This window comes from Dermacentor silvarum, chromosome 1 (assembly GCF_013339745.2).
Source record: "Dermacentor silvarum isolate Dsil-2018 chromosome 1, BIME_Dsil_1.4, whole genome shotgun sequence".
Taxonomy (NCBI): Eukaryota; Metazoa; Arthropoda; class Arachnida; order Ixodida; family Ixodidae; genus Dermacentor; species Dermacentor silvarum.
Window position 1 is genome coordinate 5,664,187 of NC_051154.1, and position 14,680 is coordinate 5,678,866.

General features: G+C 50.5%; 1 protein-coding gene across 3 annotated transcripts in view; it reads right to left on the reverse strand.

The window, feature by feature from the left end:
• Positions 1 to 14,680, reverse strand: part of LOC119456255 (mitogen-activated protein kinase kinase kinase 12-like) — a 237,110-nt gene that overhangs the window by 144,419 nt on the left and 78,011 nt on the right. For all 3 annotated transcript variants that reach the window (XM_037717919.2, XM_037717911.2, XM_049660863.1), the window contains exon 6: positions 1,127 to 1,318. In XM_037717919.2, the coding sequence (XP_037573847.1) occupies positions 1,127 to 1,318 (192 nt within the window). The remainder of the gene's footprint in view (positions 1 to 1,126; positions 1,319 to 14,680) is intronic.

Here is a 14,680-nt window from a genome sequence, read left to right on the forward strand (position 1 = left end):
AAACATCGCTAAAGTCGCCGTGACAGCAGGAACACAATGCAGTGCGCTGAATACATCGTACGAGTGCATAAAAATAGAAAAGGCCAAGCACAGGAATACACAGCCGTCGTTTGCGTTGTCGCCCGGCTCCGCACTGCCCCTGCAACCCCCACTCCCCCATCAGCCCACACTCCAGTACACGAGCCACGCGCTGCCAGTTTTATGGGCATCTTTATCACAGCATCGGCAATGCAAGTTGCCACTGCTAAGGTTAGACTCATGCCGCTATCCTTGTTCGCCATGCTGCCCATCTATGCTTATGGCAACTTCTATAATGAGTGGTGCTCCTGTTGCTTCTGCGGAGCGATCAGGCATTCCAAGTGTTGAGCGTCTAGTGCAACCTCAAAGAACGAGGTGAGCTGGATTTTCAGCAGTGCTCTCATGAATCGCAGTTCGATTGAATGTCGGCAATGTAGCTTTCACAGGGACGTGCCTTGGAGGACAGCACGGCGCCAAGCAGCTGCCCTGGGAGCCTCCTCTGACGTGGCACCACTTTCTCTGTGGTGCATGACTCTTGGAGAGTAAGGGGAGTAAGCCTCCACGGCTGCTCTTAAACAAGATGTCGAAACCAAACCAGAAAACAAACACGAACCAGAATTCTAGCTGGAACTGAGCCCAAACCGATATTCTTAGCATGTGCCTGAACCCAAACCGAACCTGAACCGAAAAATAACGGTTACCGGTTCGGCACAAAACGATTCAAGCAAATAGGGTGCAAACAGGTGTCCAATACATAATCAATTGCTCGAAATAATTACTTTTCAGTCGCCGCACTGGGATTTGATCCCACGCTCTCGGGCTTAGCAGCACAATGCCATAGCCACTACACCACCACAGTGGGTACAATGAAATCAGACTTGATGGTATTTATATTCTGATTGACCAGTCAGTCACAAAACAGCAAAATGAGTTACCAAGTCTATGCAAGCACAAGTTAGAAGCATGGATCAAAGATGGAGAATTGAGGCTTCAAGGGCAGCAGGAAAAACAAATAAATCTGCAATGTAAGACTGGCGAATAATGTAGCTTAATGTACGAAGCATGCCACAGTTAAAAGAATGGGGCACAGTGCATGAATAGAACTTACTTGGGCGACTTGAGGTCCCTGTGAATGATGCTCCGAGAGTGGAGGTAGTTCATGCCGGATGCTATGTGCTTGCTCCACTCGACCACAGTGGCTGGTGGGATGATGCGGCCATTCTTGAGTGCGTCGTATAGTTGCCCATAGGGACAGTATTCCATCACTATACAGAAGCATGGCTCTTGAGTGCACACACCCCTGCATCAAGCAAAAGAGGCACACAGGTGCCAATTAAAAGCTCTACAAAAATGGTATTAATGGTCAACTTTGGATGGTGCACGATAGAGGCTGCAGCAAGCTGTGCAAATCAATGCTTACTCAGTGCCATACATGGCAGATGAGGCAGGAGCCGTTATAATTATGACAACCTGCCGACCCAGCAAGGGGCGCTGTTTTCAGTTGTATTAATAAACATGCTGCAGCTGGCCTAGTCAGTCAGACGCCTGCACTAAAGAGCTCAACACTCTTACGTCGTTCTTTAGATGTGACAACTGGCGACGTGGGCAGGACCATGTTGCAGTGTGCAGCGTCGCAGGGAAGCGCCACTAACAGGCAAAGATGACTACCGGGAAGCTGGAACCATTTGACGCAGACACAACTGAATGGACAAAGTACCAGGAGGGTGTTCAGCTGTACTTCGCTGCCAACGTCGCCAAAGACAAGCAGAAAGCAGTATTCCTGACAGTATGCAGGCCGACAACGTATTCACTACTCCAAATTTTGCTTGTTCCAATGAGGTCTGTGGATGTAACGCTCACGGCAATTTTCGCAGCTTTGAGCGCCCACTTCAAGCCAAAGGTGCCCAAAGTCATCACAAGCTTCAAGTTTTTGTCAAGTAGAAGGCAAGAAAGTGAGTGTGTCAACGACTACATTGCAGCACTTAACAGGCTTCTGCATGACTGCAATATTGGACAGACATCGCATGACTCCATGATTTGGGAACAGATTGTCTGCAGCATAAATGATACAGCAATGCAGACACACCTCCTGGAAGCCACGAACTTAACCTTGGAATCTACCAAACAGTTCGTGACTGCCGTTGAAGCCACAAGGAACGACATAAACTTGTTACGTACGCAAGTATCATCGACAATTGAGATGCGACGGCCAATTTCGTGGAATGACCGCCAACAAGGATGTGGTTAAGCGGTGGTGCCGCATGCGGTGTGGGGCAGACACTGAGTGACGTGGTATCAGTACAGTACTAGAATTCGCTTCAAGTACGGACAGAAAGGGCGCCTGGCAAGGGTTTACAGCGACTTGACGGTGGGCCAAATAAATCGGATGAAACCGCATGCAGTGCACAGAATGGATGATGTTCCCATGCAACACCCAGGCAGCATGAATACTCAGTGGGCCTCTACGCTAGCGTCCAACCGAAACGAAGCGGCGGAGTCCGCATCACCACAGCCATCAGTTGAAATCGTACGTAAATGACAGCAACGCCAGAACGCTTCGAGCCTATTTGTGTCTTTAAAGGATGTATTCTTGCATTTACCGCCGCACATAACACCGCGTTGGTTGCGGGCTTTCGTAACTGCGTAGTCGTCATCCACGATCGCGTCGATACCGGCCGCAGTTTTCTCCGCAGCGGTTGCGGCGAACAGTAGTTGTGTTTTTACTTGGTACGCACGTCGGCCGCGTGCCTAAAATAACTGCATAGTCGCCATCAATGATTGCATGGATAGTGACCACGGTTTCGACTGCAGTTGTTGCAGCGAATGGTAGTTAATTCGTCCAGACTCGGTGCATGCGTCGGGCGCATGCCTCCAGCACCGCAAAGTCACCTTTCATGATCGCGTCGATAGCGGTCCCTGTTTTTTCCGCAGCGGTTGTGGCAAACAGTTGTTTCATTTTGACTCGGTGCAAACCTCTCGAGCTTCAAGAGCACCGGCTACATCGCGATGCGTGTGCGTTAGTACAAAGCGTGTCTACATGCTTGGTCTACATGTTTTGCATACGTGCAGAGCTTGAAAATTGTTGTTTTGGTTATAGCGCGGTATCGCTTATAGTGCAGATATTCGCAACTCCGGCGACTTACGTTATAAGCGGTCTACACTGTATATGCGTAGTAAACAGGTAGATAATGCTTTTCAGGTGAGTGAAACTTGTGTGCGAGGAAGCATATCATATTGCATGTGGCTATATCACGCCGGTAGCTGGGGTGGTATACAATCAGAGCTTCGCCGATTGTCGATGACATTATGCTGATCGCTTCTGTTGCCAAGTTCGAACGTTTGCTTTTTAACATGTGGGATTAGTAGACGGTGCACCTGCGCTCTGTCCTAGACAGGCATCGGGCCTTTAATTAGCAGACAGGCTCACGAACTTTGAGGATATCGGTGGGTGCTTTCTGCATGAACAGCGACGTGGCATGACCGCAATTTTGATTATGTCCGTGTGGGCAACTTGCTAGGTGACCGAAATGGACAACTTGCTAGGTGACCTGCCACATGTTGCTGTTTAGTTGGACTACATTTTGGAGACAGGCCTGAACGATGAGAATCACTCGAAGAATGTGTGCAGTGTCCTTGGGCGCCTTCAAGAAGCAGGGCTCCGCCTGAAACTGGCCAAGTGCAAGTTCATTAAGGAAACAGTTGAATGCTTGGGCCACGTCATCATGAGCAAGAGCTTAGAGCCCCGCCCTAAAAACATCGAAGCAGTCCTTTTGGCTCCTAAGCCACGAGACATCAAAACACCCCAAAGCTACATCGGCCTCATTAAAGGGACACTAAAGGCAAATTCTGTTTGCAGTAACAAACACACTTATTAGTGAATGTGCAGTATTAGTGAATACTGCACATAAAACTCTCATTCACAGAAATAATATTCATAGCAGGCAAAAACACCTCATATACATATATTTCCACAACAACTTGGCCACATTCAAGTAGCACTCCCTTCGTAATGGACACTGTGATTGCCATACCGTGGTGTTATTCAGCAACAACAGGCAGCAATCATCGTGGCACGAGTAGCCGGTTGGACCCAGCTTGCATGCACCACATGCACGAGATATCACGTCAGGAGAAAGTAGAAGACGGTTCCACGGCAGTTTTTGGAACGCGACTGACAGGCCATTCTTCATGACCATAGTGACTGAGTCGTTGGCACAGGTTCGCCCTTAATAAATATTTTTGTTTTATTAACCCGTGTTCCTCAACTTCGTTGCATTTCTGGTGGAGGTGCTGCGTATGAATCAAAGCCCCATGAATGCAAGTCAGCGTAGCCCCGACCACCAGTGAGTCGACCCTGTGGAACTGACACCTGTGCACCAGCGGGCGGGCCAACCTCCGTCTTTGAGGTGACTCGCCCAAATTCAGCACTCTTCTTTTCACGCCAAGGGAAACTCAGATAATGGACGCCGCCACTATGACTAGCCAGGTAGCACCGGCACAGCTGGTCGTAAGCCAACATCGCAAGCTGCCAACAATCCATGGCGACTCGTTCAAAGACGTGGAAGACTGGTTGGAACTGTTCGATAGAGTGGTGAGTTTTAATGAATGGGATGAGAGACAGAAGCTCAGTAACGCATACTTCGCTTTGGAGGACTTCGCAAAACGTGGTATGAAAACCACGAACGCTCTTTGTCCTCTTTGGGAGGAATTTCAATGACAACTGCTAGCTACATATGCCAACTCGGATCGTAAAGAAAAGGCAGAAATTGCACTTCAAGCTAGGAACCAGCTCACAAACGAGAACGTGGCGATGTACATCGCGGACATGTCCTGCCTGTTCAAGTGTGCTGATCCCAACATGAGTGAAGATAAGAAGCTGCGCCATCTCCATGCGTAAAGTAAAGCAAGAGCTCTTCGCAGTTGTCATCCGCAACCCACCACACACGGTTGCCGAGTTCAGATCTGAAGCAACGACCATCAAAAAGACACTGGAACAGCGGGCTCGGCAATACAACCGTGAGGCAAGCTGTAAACCTGCCCATGTCTTCTCTGGAGGCGAGCCGAACCACCATGAAGCCCTGCGGGAGCTCATCCGGTCAGTGATCAGGGAAGAGCTCAACAAGTTGCAGACACCTCAGACTCCAACTGCACTATCTATTGTCAACGTTGTCCGGGACGAACTCAGGCAGTTCGTCCCGGACAACGTTGACGATAGATAGTGCAGTTGGAGTCTGAGGTGTCTGCAACTTGCTGAGCTCTTCCCTGATCACTGACCGGATGAGCTCCCGCAGGGCTTCATGGTGGTTGGGCAATGAGAAAAAACCACATACACGTATGTACTAGAACTCAGAAACCCCATTTGAGATGTTATACGGGAGAGCAGTAAGAGGATCAATAATCATTCTTTAAGAACTGTGGTATAGAGAGGAATTGGGCAATGAGGAAAAAACCACACACACGTATGTACTAGAACTCAGAAACCCCATTTGAGATGTTATACGGGAGAGCAGTCAGAGGACCAATAATCATTCTTTAAGAACTGGGGTCCAGAGAGGAATTGGGCAATGAGGAAAAAACCACATACACGTATGTACTAGAACTCAGAAATACCATTTGAGATGTTATACGGGAGAGCAGTTAGAGGACCAATAATCATTCTTTAAGAACTGTGGTCCAGAGAGGAATTGGGCAACGAGGAAAAAACCACATACACGTATGTACTAGAACTCAGAAACCGATTGGAGGCAACCTGCAAATTGGCCCACGAGAAGTTGACACAAGTGAAAAAGATACAGAAGAAATATTATGACCGCAAAGCAACGCACCGAAAGTTAGAACCAGGAAACAAGGTGTTGGTACTGCTGGCCAGAGAGAATAATAAGATGCTTATGTAATGGAAGGGACCTTTTACGGTCATCCAAAAGAAAAAATGAGTTGGACTATGGATCTCAGTTCAGGACCATAAGAAGGTGTTCCACATCAACATATTGAAAAAGTATGATGGGAAAAAGGAGATAGAAAAGGGGAAGAACGAGGGGAGGACTAGGGTTTGCAGGGTGATTGCCAAAGAGAAGGACCACGGGGAGGTGCACACTTATATCGATAAGACCATGGGGGTTCAGAGTGTTAGGTTGAACCTATCCCTAGCGGCAACACAAGTAAAGGAGTTGAGAGGGTTGATTGACAAGTTCGAGGAAGTGTTTTCAGATCTTCCTGGGTGGACAGAAGTAGTGCGGTGCGAGCTACAGTGTTCAACAGAGGAACCAGTGCATCTAAAGCAATATCCACTACCCCTTGCAATGCAAGAAGTGATTGAAACTGAGATAGACGAGATGTTGAGGCAAGGAATCATAGAAAGGGCTAATTCTCCTTATAACGCACCCGTAGTGGTGGTTAAGAAAGCCGACAGTTTTAATAGAGTATGCGTTGACTTCAGGCATCGGAACAACATACTGAAAACAAACATGGAACCAATCCCCAGGATAGACGTGGTACAGTGGAATCCCCCCTACAAGGAACGCCACTACAACAAAATTTCCTCCACAATGAAGATTTTCCGATTCTCCGTCAGATGCCCATAGAAAGTAATACAAAAAAAGTCTTCATAATGAAGGCGTTTTATTCGGTATTTCCACTTCAACGAACTTTTTGAGAACGAAACTGGGACTGAATGGAAATTGGAACTGCCGAGTAGTCAAATTCAAAGTACAGTCGAACCCACTCATAACAATATTCAAGTGCCATGAAAATTGCATTGTTATAACCGATAATTGTTATCACTGGGTTGTATGAAAAAAAAAAAAATGGGGGAATGGTGTTGTGAGAAAACTACAGTGGTGAGGATGCGAGTGCCCTTCTCCACCACCTTCGTCCATCCAGCTGCTGATTGTGTTGACTCGTTTAACTATTTAACTCTGCTTCCTGCGCGCTCTGATCGTGCGTAACAAGTCGTGGCAGTCAGCGTTCAGAAATGGCACTGCTATAGTAAAACCTCGTTCAGATTTCACGGGCCCAAAAAAATGGCCGAATTAACCGAATGTCGAATTATCGAGGGTATCAAGAAAACAATAAACAAATGCTTTCTACGTCAACACGCTTTTATTTACTGAATGAATCAGCAGAATCCTATTTCTATTTTGCACAAACGCAGTGCGGAAGCTGCAATTCTCGTCATCTCGTGACTGATTAGCGCTCGCAGTGGCGAAGGGCTCGCGACTTGTCACAGCGCGGCCGCAGCGCGCGTCTTCATCTGAGGCACGCTTTTCACTACTGCGCCCACATCCCGATTATTTTTTTCGCCAGGTCGCCACCCATCACGATGTAGACCGTGCTCTTCATCCTCGACAGCTTTGCATTGAGTAAAAACGAAACTACTGTTTGCCACAACCGCGGCCACTGTCGATGTAATCATGGACGGCGACCTTGCGCTTCTGAAGGTGCGCGCGCCGGACGCACGCAATGAGTAAAAACAAAACTACCGTTTGCTGCAACTGTGGCCAAAACCGCGGTCGCTATTGACGCGATTATGGATGGCGACAACTCGGTTATGAAGGCACGCGGACGACGCGCGTACCGAGTCAAAACGAAACTATAGTGTTTGCCGCAACTACTGCGGACGAAATCGCGAGCGCTATCGACGCGATCATGGATGGTGACTACGCAGTCATGAAGGCACGCGGCCAACGCGGTGCTATGCGCAGCAGTAAACGCAAGAATAAAGGCTTTAAAGGCACAAATAAACACGAAGCGTTCCGTCATTGCTTTCATTCCAGTACGATTTTCACTGATGACTATGGCGATGCGAACGCCGTCGCTGCGTTTCGGCGGACGCTAATGCCGTTTTGGCCATTTTAGCTCATTGCCGTCACACATTTTCGGCGCTCCACCAGCCCAGCGCTATCAGCGCATTTGGCGCGGTCTATTCGTGTTTCGGAGGGTGGCGCAGCGCAGAGCTAACGGCGCAGCCCATTCTTGTTCGGAGGGGTGTACAGCGTGCTAGAGGGGTGGAAGGGGAACGGGACAGAGGGGCGTGAGGCTGGCGATGCGGAGAAGGATGGAAAACAGCGCGCGACGGCGTGAAACGGCTCAAATTCCTTTTTTTTCTTTTTTCTTTTCAAGGAGTTCGGATTCCATTCCCTTTCGGCACGGACACCCGGTCGCCAGACTTCATCGTTATAACCGATAATGCAGCGTGGGGGCATTGTAGTAAGCGGGTTATTTCACCATAGAAAACATGCAAAAGTTGATGGTGCAGTAGCTTCTCATTGTTATAACCGATATATTGTTAAAACCGGTATCGTTATAAGTGGATTCGACTGTACCAATTTACGCCACTGCAATGCATAGCCACGCGTGGTCATAACGCGCCTGCGCGAGACTGCACAAGATCACCACAATCGCTGCCGTTTTCTGTGGTGTGCGTCCGGTTGAAATGGTTACGCCAACGAAGAAGCATAAATTTCTCTCTCTCGAGGAGAAGGCAAATATGATCGCCGAGGCAGAAAGCGGAAGGAAAAAATTTCGCAGTTTTGCCCGAAAGGCGAAGCATCGATTGCGATAGCAGATTAGTAGACAGCTATACGCACTAAGGATAGTAATTTTATCGGCCGTATTGTTACGAGGCATTGCGTATGAGCCTGCCATTAAAGGACCGCTGTGCTACACGAAGAGGAAGAAGACGGAACATGCCTCGAGAGATGCTGTCAGCCATTCTCTGGTAGCAGCATCCTGTAAATATTGTCTTCCCCGTGTACTTGTGAATCCCCGTGACAATTTGGTGGAGGTGCGGGGCACCAGACGAAGCGCTGTACAACGGAGCTCCGCAGTGGTCGTCGAGTCGGGGTGATCATGATGACAGACGAGACCACGACCACGCCGCCTGCGCCGACCAGTGCGACGCCTGCACCAGCGCCGATCACAACATCAACGATCCAACGAACCTAAAGACCCAGGAACGTTCTGCGGTACGGATGAAGTTGACGTCGAAGATTGTATTGCCAATTATGAACGCATCAGTGAGGTCAATCGTTGGGACTCGAGGATGATGCTGGCGAACGTGCTGTTTTACCTCAAAGGAACGGCAAAGGTGTGGTTCGATAACCATGAGGCAGAGATTGGAAGTTGGGACACTTTCAAAACAAAACTTAGTGCCTTGTTTGGGAAGCCCATGGGTCGAAAGGCGGCTGCAACGCAAGAGCTATCCATCCGCGCTCAGACGTCCACTGAATCATACATATCCTACATTCAGGACGTCTTGGCTCTTTGCCGTAAAGTGGACATGGACATGACGGAGTCGGACAAGGTCGGTCATGTACTAAAGGGAATCGCAGACGATGCGTTCAACCTATTACTGTGCCGAAATTGTGCGACCGTCGACGCAATTATTGAAGAATGTCGGCGTTTTGAGCAGGCAAAAAGTCGGCGTATTGCGAGGTCATTCGCTCGGCTACCAAACACCGCCCCGACGTCATCATGCGAAGACGGACAGGCCTCTTGTCTGCAGTCATCGCCGCCATCGGAAATTACACGAATTGTCCGTCAGGAAATCGAAGCAATTGCTCCTGCTCTCCCCAACAACGGCCACGGCAACGGCCAGCCGTTTCCCTGGTCCAGTCCATTGTGCGGGAGGAACTCGGCAACTTGGGTTTTGCCGTCTACACCGTTGCTCAGTCTCGGACAACGGACTTTCGCCCTAGGTCGCCGCCTCGCCCGAGATCACCGCCCCAGGAACAACGGTTTTATCCGCACTCTCGTAATCCGGCTGAATGGCGGACGGCAGATGACCGCCCGATTTGCTTCCACTGCCGCCGTATCGGTCACGTCGCGCGCCATTGCAACAGCCGTTGGGTGTCGCCGTTAACCCGGGAAGACACTGCTAGCCGCACCGACAACTACCGCCGTTTTCAGCCCGCTCAGCCATACCAACCATACAACACTGATAGCTACCGCCGCTTCCAGCCTTTTGAGCCGTACAACGTCGACATCACCCCTACGCCGAACAACCGTTCCCCGTCGCCCCGAGGTCACCAGTGCCGTTCGCCGCCAGCGCGTCGGCCGTCGTCTCCTTCGCCTCTACGACGACGTCCGACATCGCCGCTCAACCTTGAACAGGGAAACTAAGGGATGCAGCTCTTAGAGGTGACGCTGCATCTTCAACTCCCTCCTCAAATCCTCTCCTCGTATCGCTGACGCGACGAACTTGATCGACATTGCCGTTGACGGCTTAACTGTTCCCGCATTAGTCGATACTGGGGCCAAATATCCGTGATGAGTAATCACCTTCGTCACCGCCTCAAGAAAGTACTTACCCCCGACGCTACTGGTATTATTCGCGTCGCTGATGGAAGAAGTCCCGCAGTCATCGGATCATCGGAATGTGCACGGCTCGCATCACCATCGCCGGTCACCATACATCTGTTTTATTTACTGTTCTCGAGCAATGCCCCAACGACGTCATTCTCGGACTCGATTTCTTGTCCGCCCATGCCGCTCTCATTGACTGTACAACCGGCGTCCTTCAACTTGAGCTTCCTCAACTGGCAGATGTTCCAGATTTACCATCACACCGCTTATGCTCTGTCGATTATGTTCGGTTGTCACCTCAAGCCGCCACGTGTGTTGCCTTGACGACGGCATCACCAGTTCCAGACGGCGACTAGTGTCTCCGCTAGTTGAAGTACTGTTGACCAGAAATATTGCTGTGCCGCACACCCTTGTGACTGTTGTTGACAACCACGTCCAGCTCCCGCTTCTCCACTTCAGCAACTCGACCCAAGCTCTCCCGCAAGGCATCTCAGTGGCCAACGTGTCTGCGCTTGATGAATGCCACGTCGCGGCACTAGACGCCGACACTTGTTCGTCCTTTCTCGCAAGTGGTCCGGCAAGTCCACTCTCCGATGAAATTACCACGATGATTGCCCCTGATCTTCCGACTTGTCAAGCCGCGGAACTTCACCACCTCCTAACGACCTATAGAGATATCTTAGACTTCGATGACCGCCCTCTCGGTCAAACGTCTCTCGTAAGTCATCGAATACATACCGGAGATGCTATTCCTATCAGACGGTGCCCCTATCGTGTGTCCCATTCCGAACACCAGGTCATACAACGAGAAGTCGACAAGATGCTATCCAAAGGCGTCATAGAGGCTTCCTCAAGTCCGTGGGCGTCACCTGTCGTATTGGTCAAAAAGAAGGATGGCAGCTGGAGATTTTGCGTCAACTATTGTGCCTTAAACAAAATAACGCGCAAAGACGTATATCCGCTGCCACGGATCGATGACGCCCTGCACTGTCTTCACGGTGTGAAGTACTTCTCATCCATAGACCTGCGCTCGGGCTACTGGCAGATTTCTGTTGATGACTTGGATCGAGAAAAAACTGCCTTTATCACACCGGACGGCCTCTATCAGTTCAAAGTTATGCCCTTTGGACTCTGCAATGCCCCCGCAACTTCGAACGCATGATGGACTCTCTCCTTCGTGGCTACAAATGGTCTATCTGCCTCTGCTACCTAGACAACGTCATTGTGTTTTCTCCAACGTTTGAAAGTCACCTTACTCGTTTGGCGACCATTCTAGCTGTCTTTCGTCGAGCAGGACTCCAGCTAAACCCCAAAAAGTGTAATTTCGGCCGACAACAAATCACTGTGCTTGGTCATCTTGTAAGTGCTACAGGTGTCCAACCTGACCCTGACAAGATTAGCGCTGTCAAGGACTTCCCTGTGCCCTTGTCTACTAAAGCAGTTTGGAGTTTTGTTGGACTATGCTCCTACTTCCGCCGTTTTATACGCAACTTTGCTATCATAGCCCGACCCCTTACCGACCTTCTCAAGAAGGACGTGCCCTTCTCAAGGGGCCCCGACCAAGCGACCGCATTCTCGGCGCTGACCAACTTACTCACTTCACCGCCTATATTGGCTCACTTTGACCCATCCGCGCCTACTGAGGTTCGCACAGATGCTAGTGGACATGGAATCGGCGCCGTCCTCGCTCAGCACCAGCATGGCCACACACGTGTTATTGCATACGCCAGCTGCCTGCTCTCCACATCTGAACGGAACTATTCGATCACTGAGCGCGAGTGCCTTGCATTGGTTTGGGCTGTCGCAAAATTTCGCCCGTATTTGTACGGCCGCGCATTCTCGGTTCTTACTGACCACCACGCTCTTTGTTGGTTGTCCTCGCTCAAGGACCCAACTGGTCGCCTTGGTTGCTGGGCTCTGAGACTACAGGAATATACCTTTGAGGTAATTTATAAATCGGGCAGGCTACATCACGATGCCGATTGTCTTTCGCACCATCCGGTGGACCCTGCTAGCCTCGCTGACCATGAGCATGATTCCTGTGTGCTGGCCATCTCTGATTTACGCGACATCGGCACCGAACAGCGTCGGGATGCAGCCCTAAAGCTCACCATTCAGCGACTGTCTTCTGCACCTTCCACCCTGCTCTACGCCAGTATGTCCTACGCGACGACGTCCTTTACCGTCGCAACATGCAACGTAACGGGCCAGAATTCTTGCTAGTTATTCCCCCCCCCCCCCCCCCCGACACCTGCGCACCACCATTCTTCAACAGCTGCATGATGCTCCAACTGTCGGACACCTCGGCGTTTCACGCACCTACGACCGCGTGCGACAGCGGTTCTTTTGGCCTGGCTTGTATCATTCTGTGCGCCGATACGTTGCTGCCTGTGAGCGCTGTCAGCGCCGCAAACGTCCTGCTCTTCCTCAAGCTGGCCTGCTTCAACCTGTCGACATTCCACCAGAGCCCTTCTTCCGCATCGGCCTTGACTTGCTCGGACCTTTCCCTACGTCCGTATCCGGCAACAAATGGATTGCCATCGCAACTGACTACGCCACCAGATATGCCATCACGTGCGCCATGCACAGTAGCTGCGCTACCGACGTTGCAGACTTTCTGCTCAATGACGTTATTCTTCGACACGAGGCTCCGCGTCAGCTTCTTACGGATTGTGGCCGCTGTTTCCTTGCAAAGGTCATTGACGAAATTCTGCGTAGCTGCTCTACTGAACATCGCCTTACGACAGCCTACCATCCACAGACCAACAGTCTTACCGAGCGGCTCAACCGAACTCTCACGGATATGCTGTCCATGTACGTCTCTACTGATCACCCCGATTGGGACGCCGCCCTACCCTACGTTACTTTTGCCTACAACTCATCCCGACATGACACTGCCGGCTATTTGCCGTTCTTTCTCCTGTACAGCCGCAACTCTGCATTGCCCTTCGAGACGCTCCTTCCTGCTGATCCATCCGTACCAACCGCATATGCTCAGGACGTCCTGTCTCAAGCCAGAATGGCTCGCCAGGTTGCTCACACTAGGCTACGTGCGTCGCAAGCCTCCCAAAAAGAGCGTTATGATAGCCGGCACCACGAAGTAGAGTACCCTTCTGAATCTCTGGTCCTACTCTGGACGCCGTCTCGACGGCCTGTGCGAGAAGCTCCTCCCTCGCAACACAGGACCCTACAAAGTTCTCCGCAAGCTCAACAACGTTGGCTACCTCATCACTCCGCTCAAACATCTTCTTTTACGTCTGCTGCTGATGTTGTCCATGTGTCACGGCTAAAACCCTACTACACCAGCAATGCTGACTAATTTTGGAAGGCGCCGTGACGGCGCTCAGTCCGCCGGGGGTGATGTTACGAGGCATTGCGTAGGAGCCTGCCATTAAAGGACCACTGTGCTATGCGAAGAGGAAGAAGACGGGGCATGCTTCGAGAGATGCTGTCAGCCATTCTCTGGTAGCAGCATCCTGTAAATATTGTCTTCCCCGTGTACTTGTGAATCCCCGTGACAGTATAAACTTGTAAACATTCGCTTACTAACTAAGCTACCAAGCACGGTGTCACGCGCGCACAGGTAAACATGAACACATCACGCTCGATGACCGCGGAAACTCGGTGTCAACACGCTGGAGTCAGAAGGCGCGGCAATAGCAGCGAGCGAATTCACGTCCGTATCGTCTCTCGCTTGAACGCGAACTAAACGTCGAAAGCACAGCGCACATGACTCTACCGGCACTAGTTGCACTTTGCCCAAATCGCAGATCGCCTTGAAGATGAGGCCCGCACGGGCGCGCACTCGGTGCACGTCGCAGATTGCTTTCAAGGTACGGCCGCTGTTGACAGCCGCTGTTGTCAACATGATGCCAACGTCTCGTCGTCTGGGGAAAATGACAACCCGCTAGACACACCGACTCCGGCGACTGCTTTGAAAGTAATGGATCCTTTTGACCTCATCTTAAAAGTTTTTAGAGCCCACGACAATGACATTGCGATGGAGCTTTTAACGGACTGTGAGACTCGCGTAATGCCTTTTCTTGCCGTGAAGCGTAAAAAATCCAGGCTGACCGACTTCTGCAAATAAAACTTCCGGTAAGCGCAAACTTGCCAAGCTTGCCGGTTTTGGCATAAATATGCAGTGAAATTGTGATAATTCAAACCGCTTCATAGCGACGGTGCATGTGCCGCAAAACGAGTGTTTCGCGATCGGCCGAGCATGCACGTTGAGTTGGGCGTTGGGCGAAATGTACGAAAAATGCCGTAATAGCGGCGCGAAATGCATTCTCTCGTGAAGTTGACACTGTATTGATCGCCTTCGGTACGTCTCAACCTTTGCCTCCACACCATCACGAAC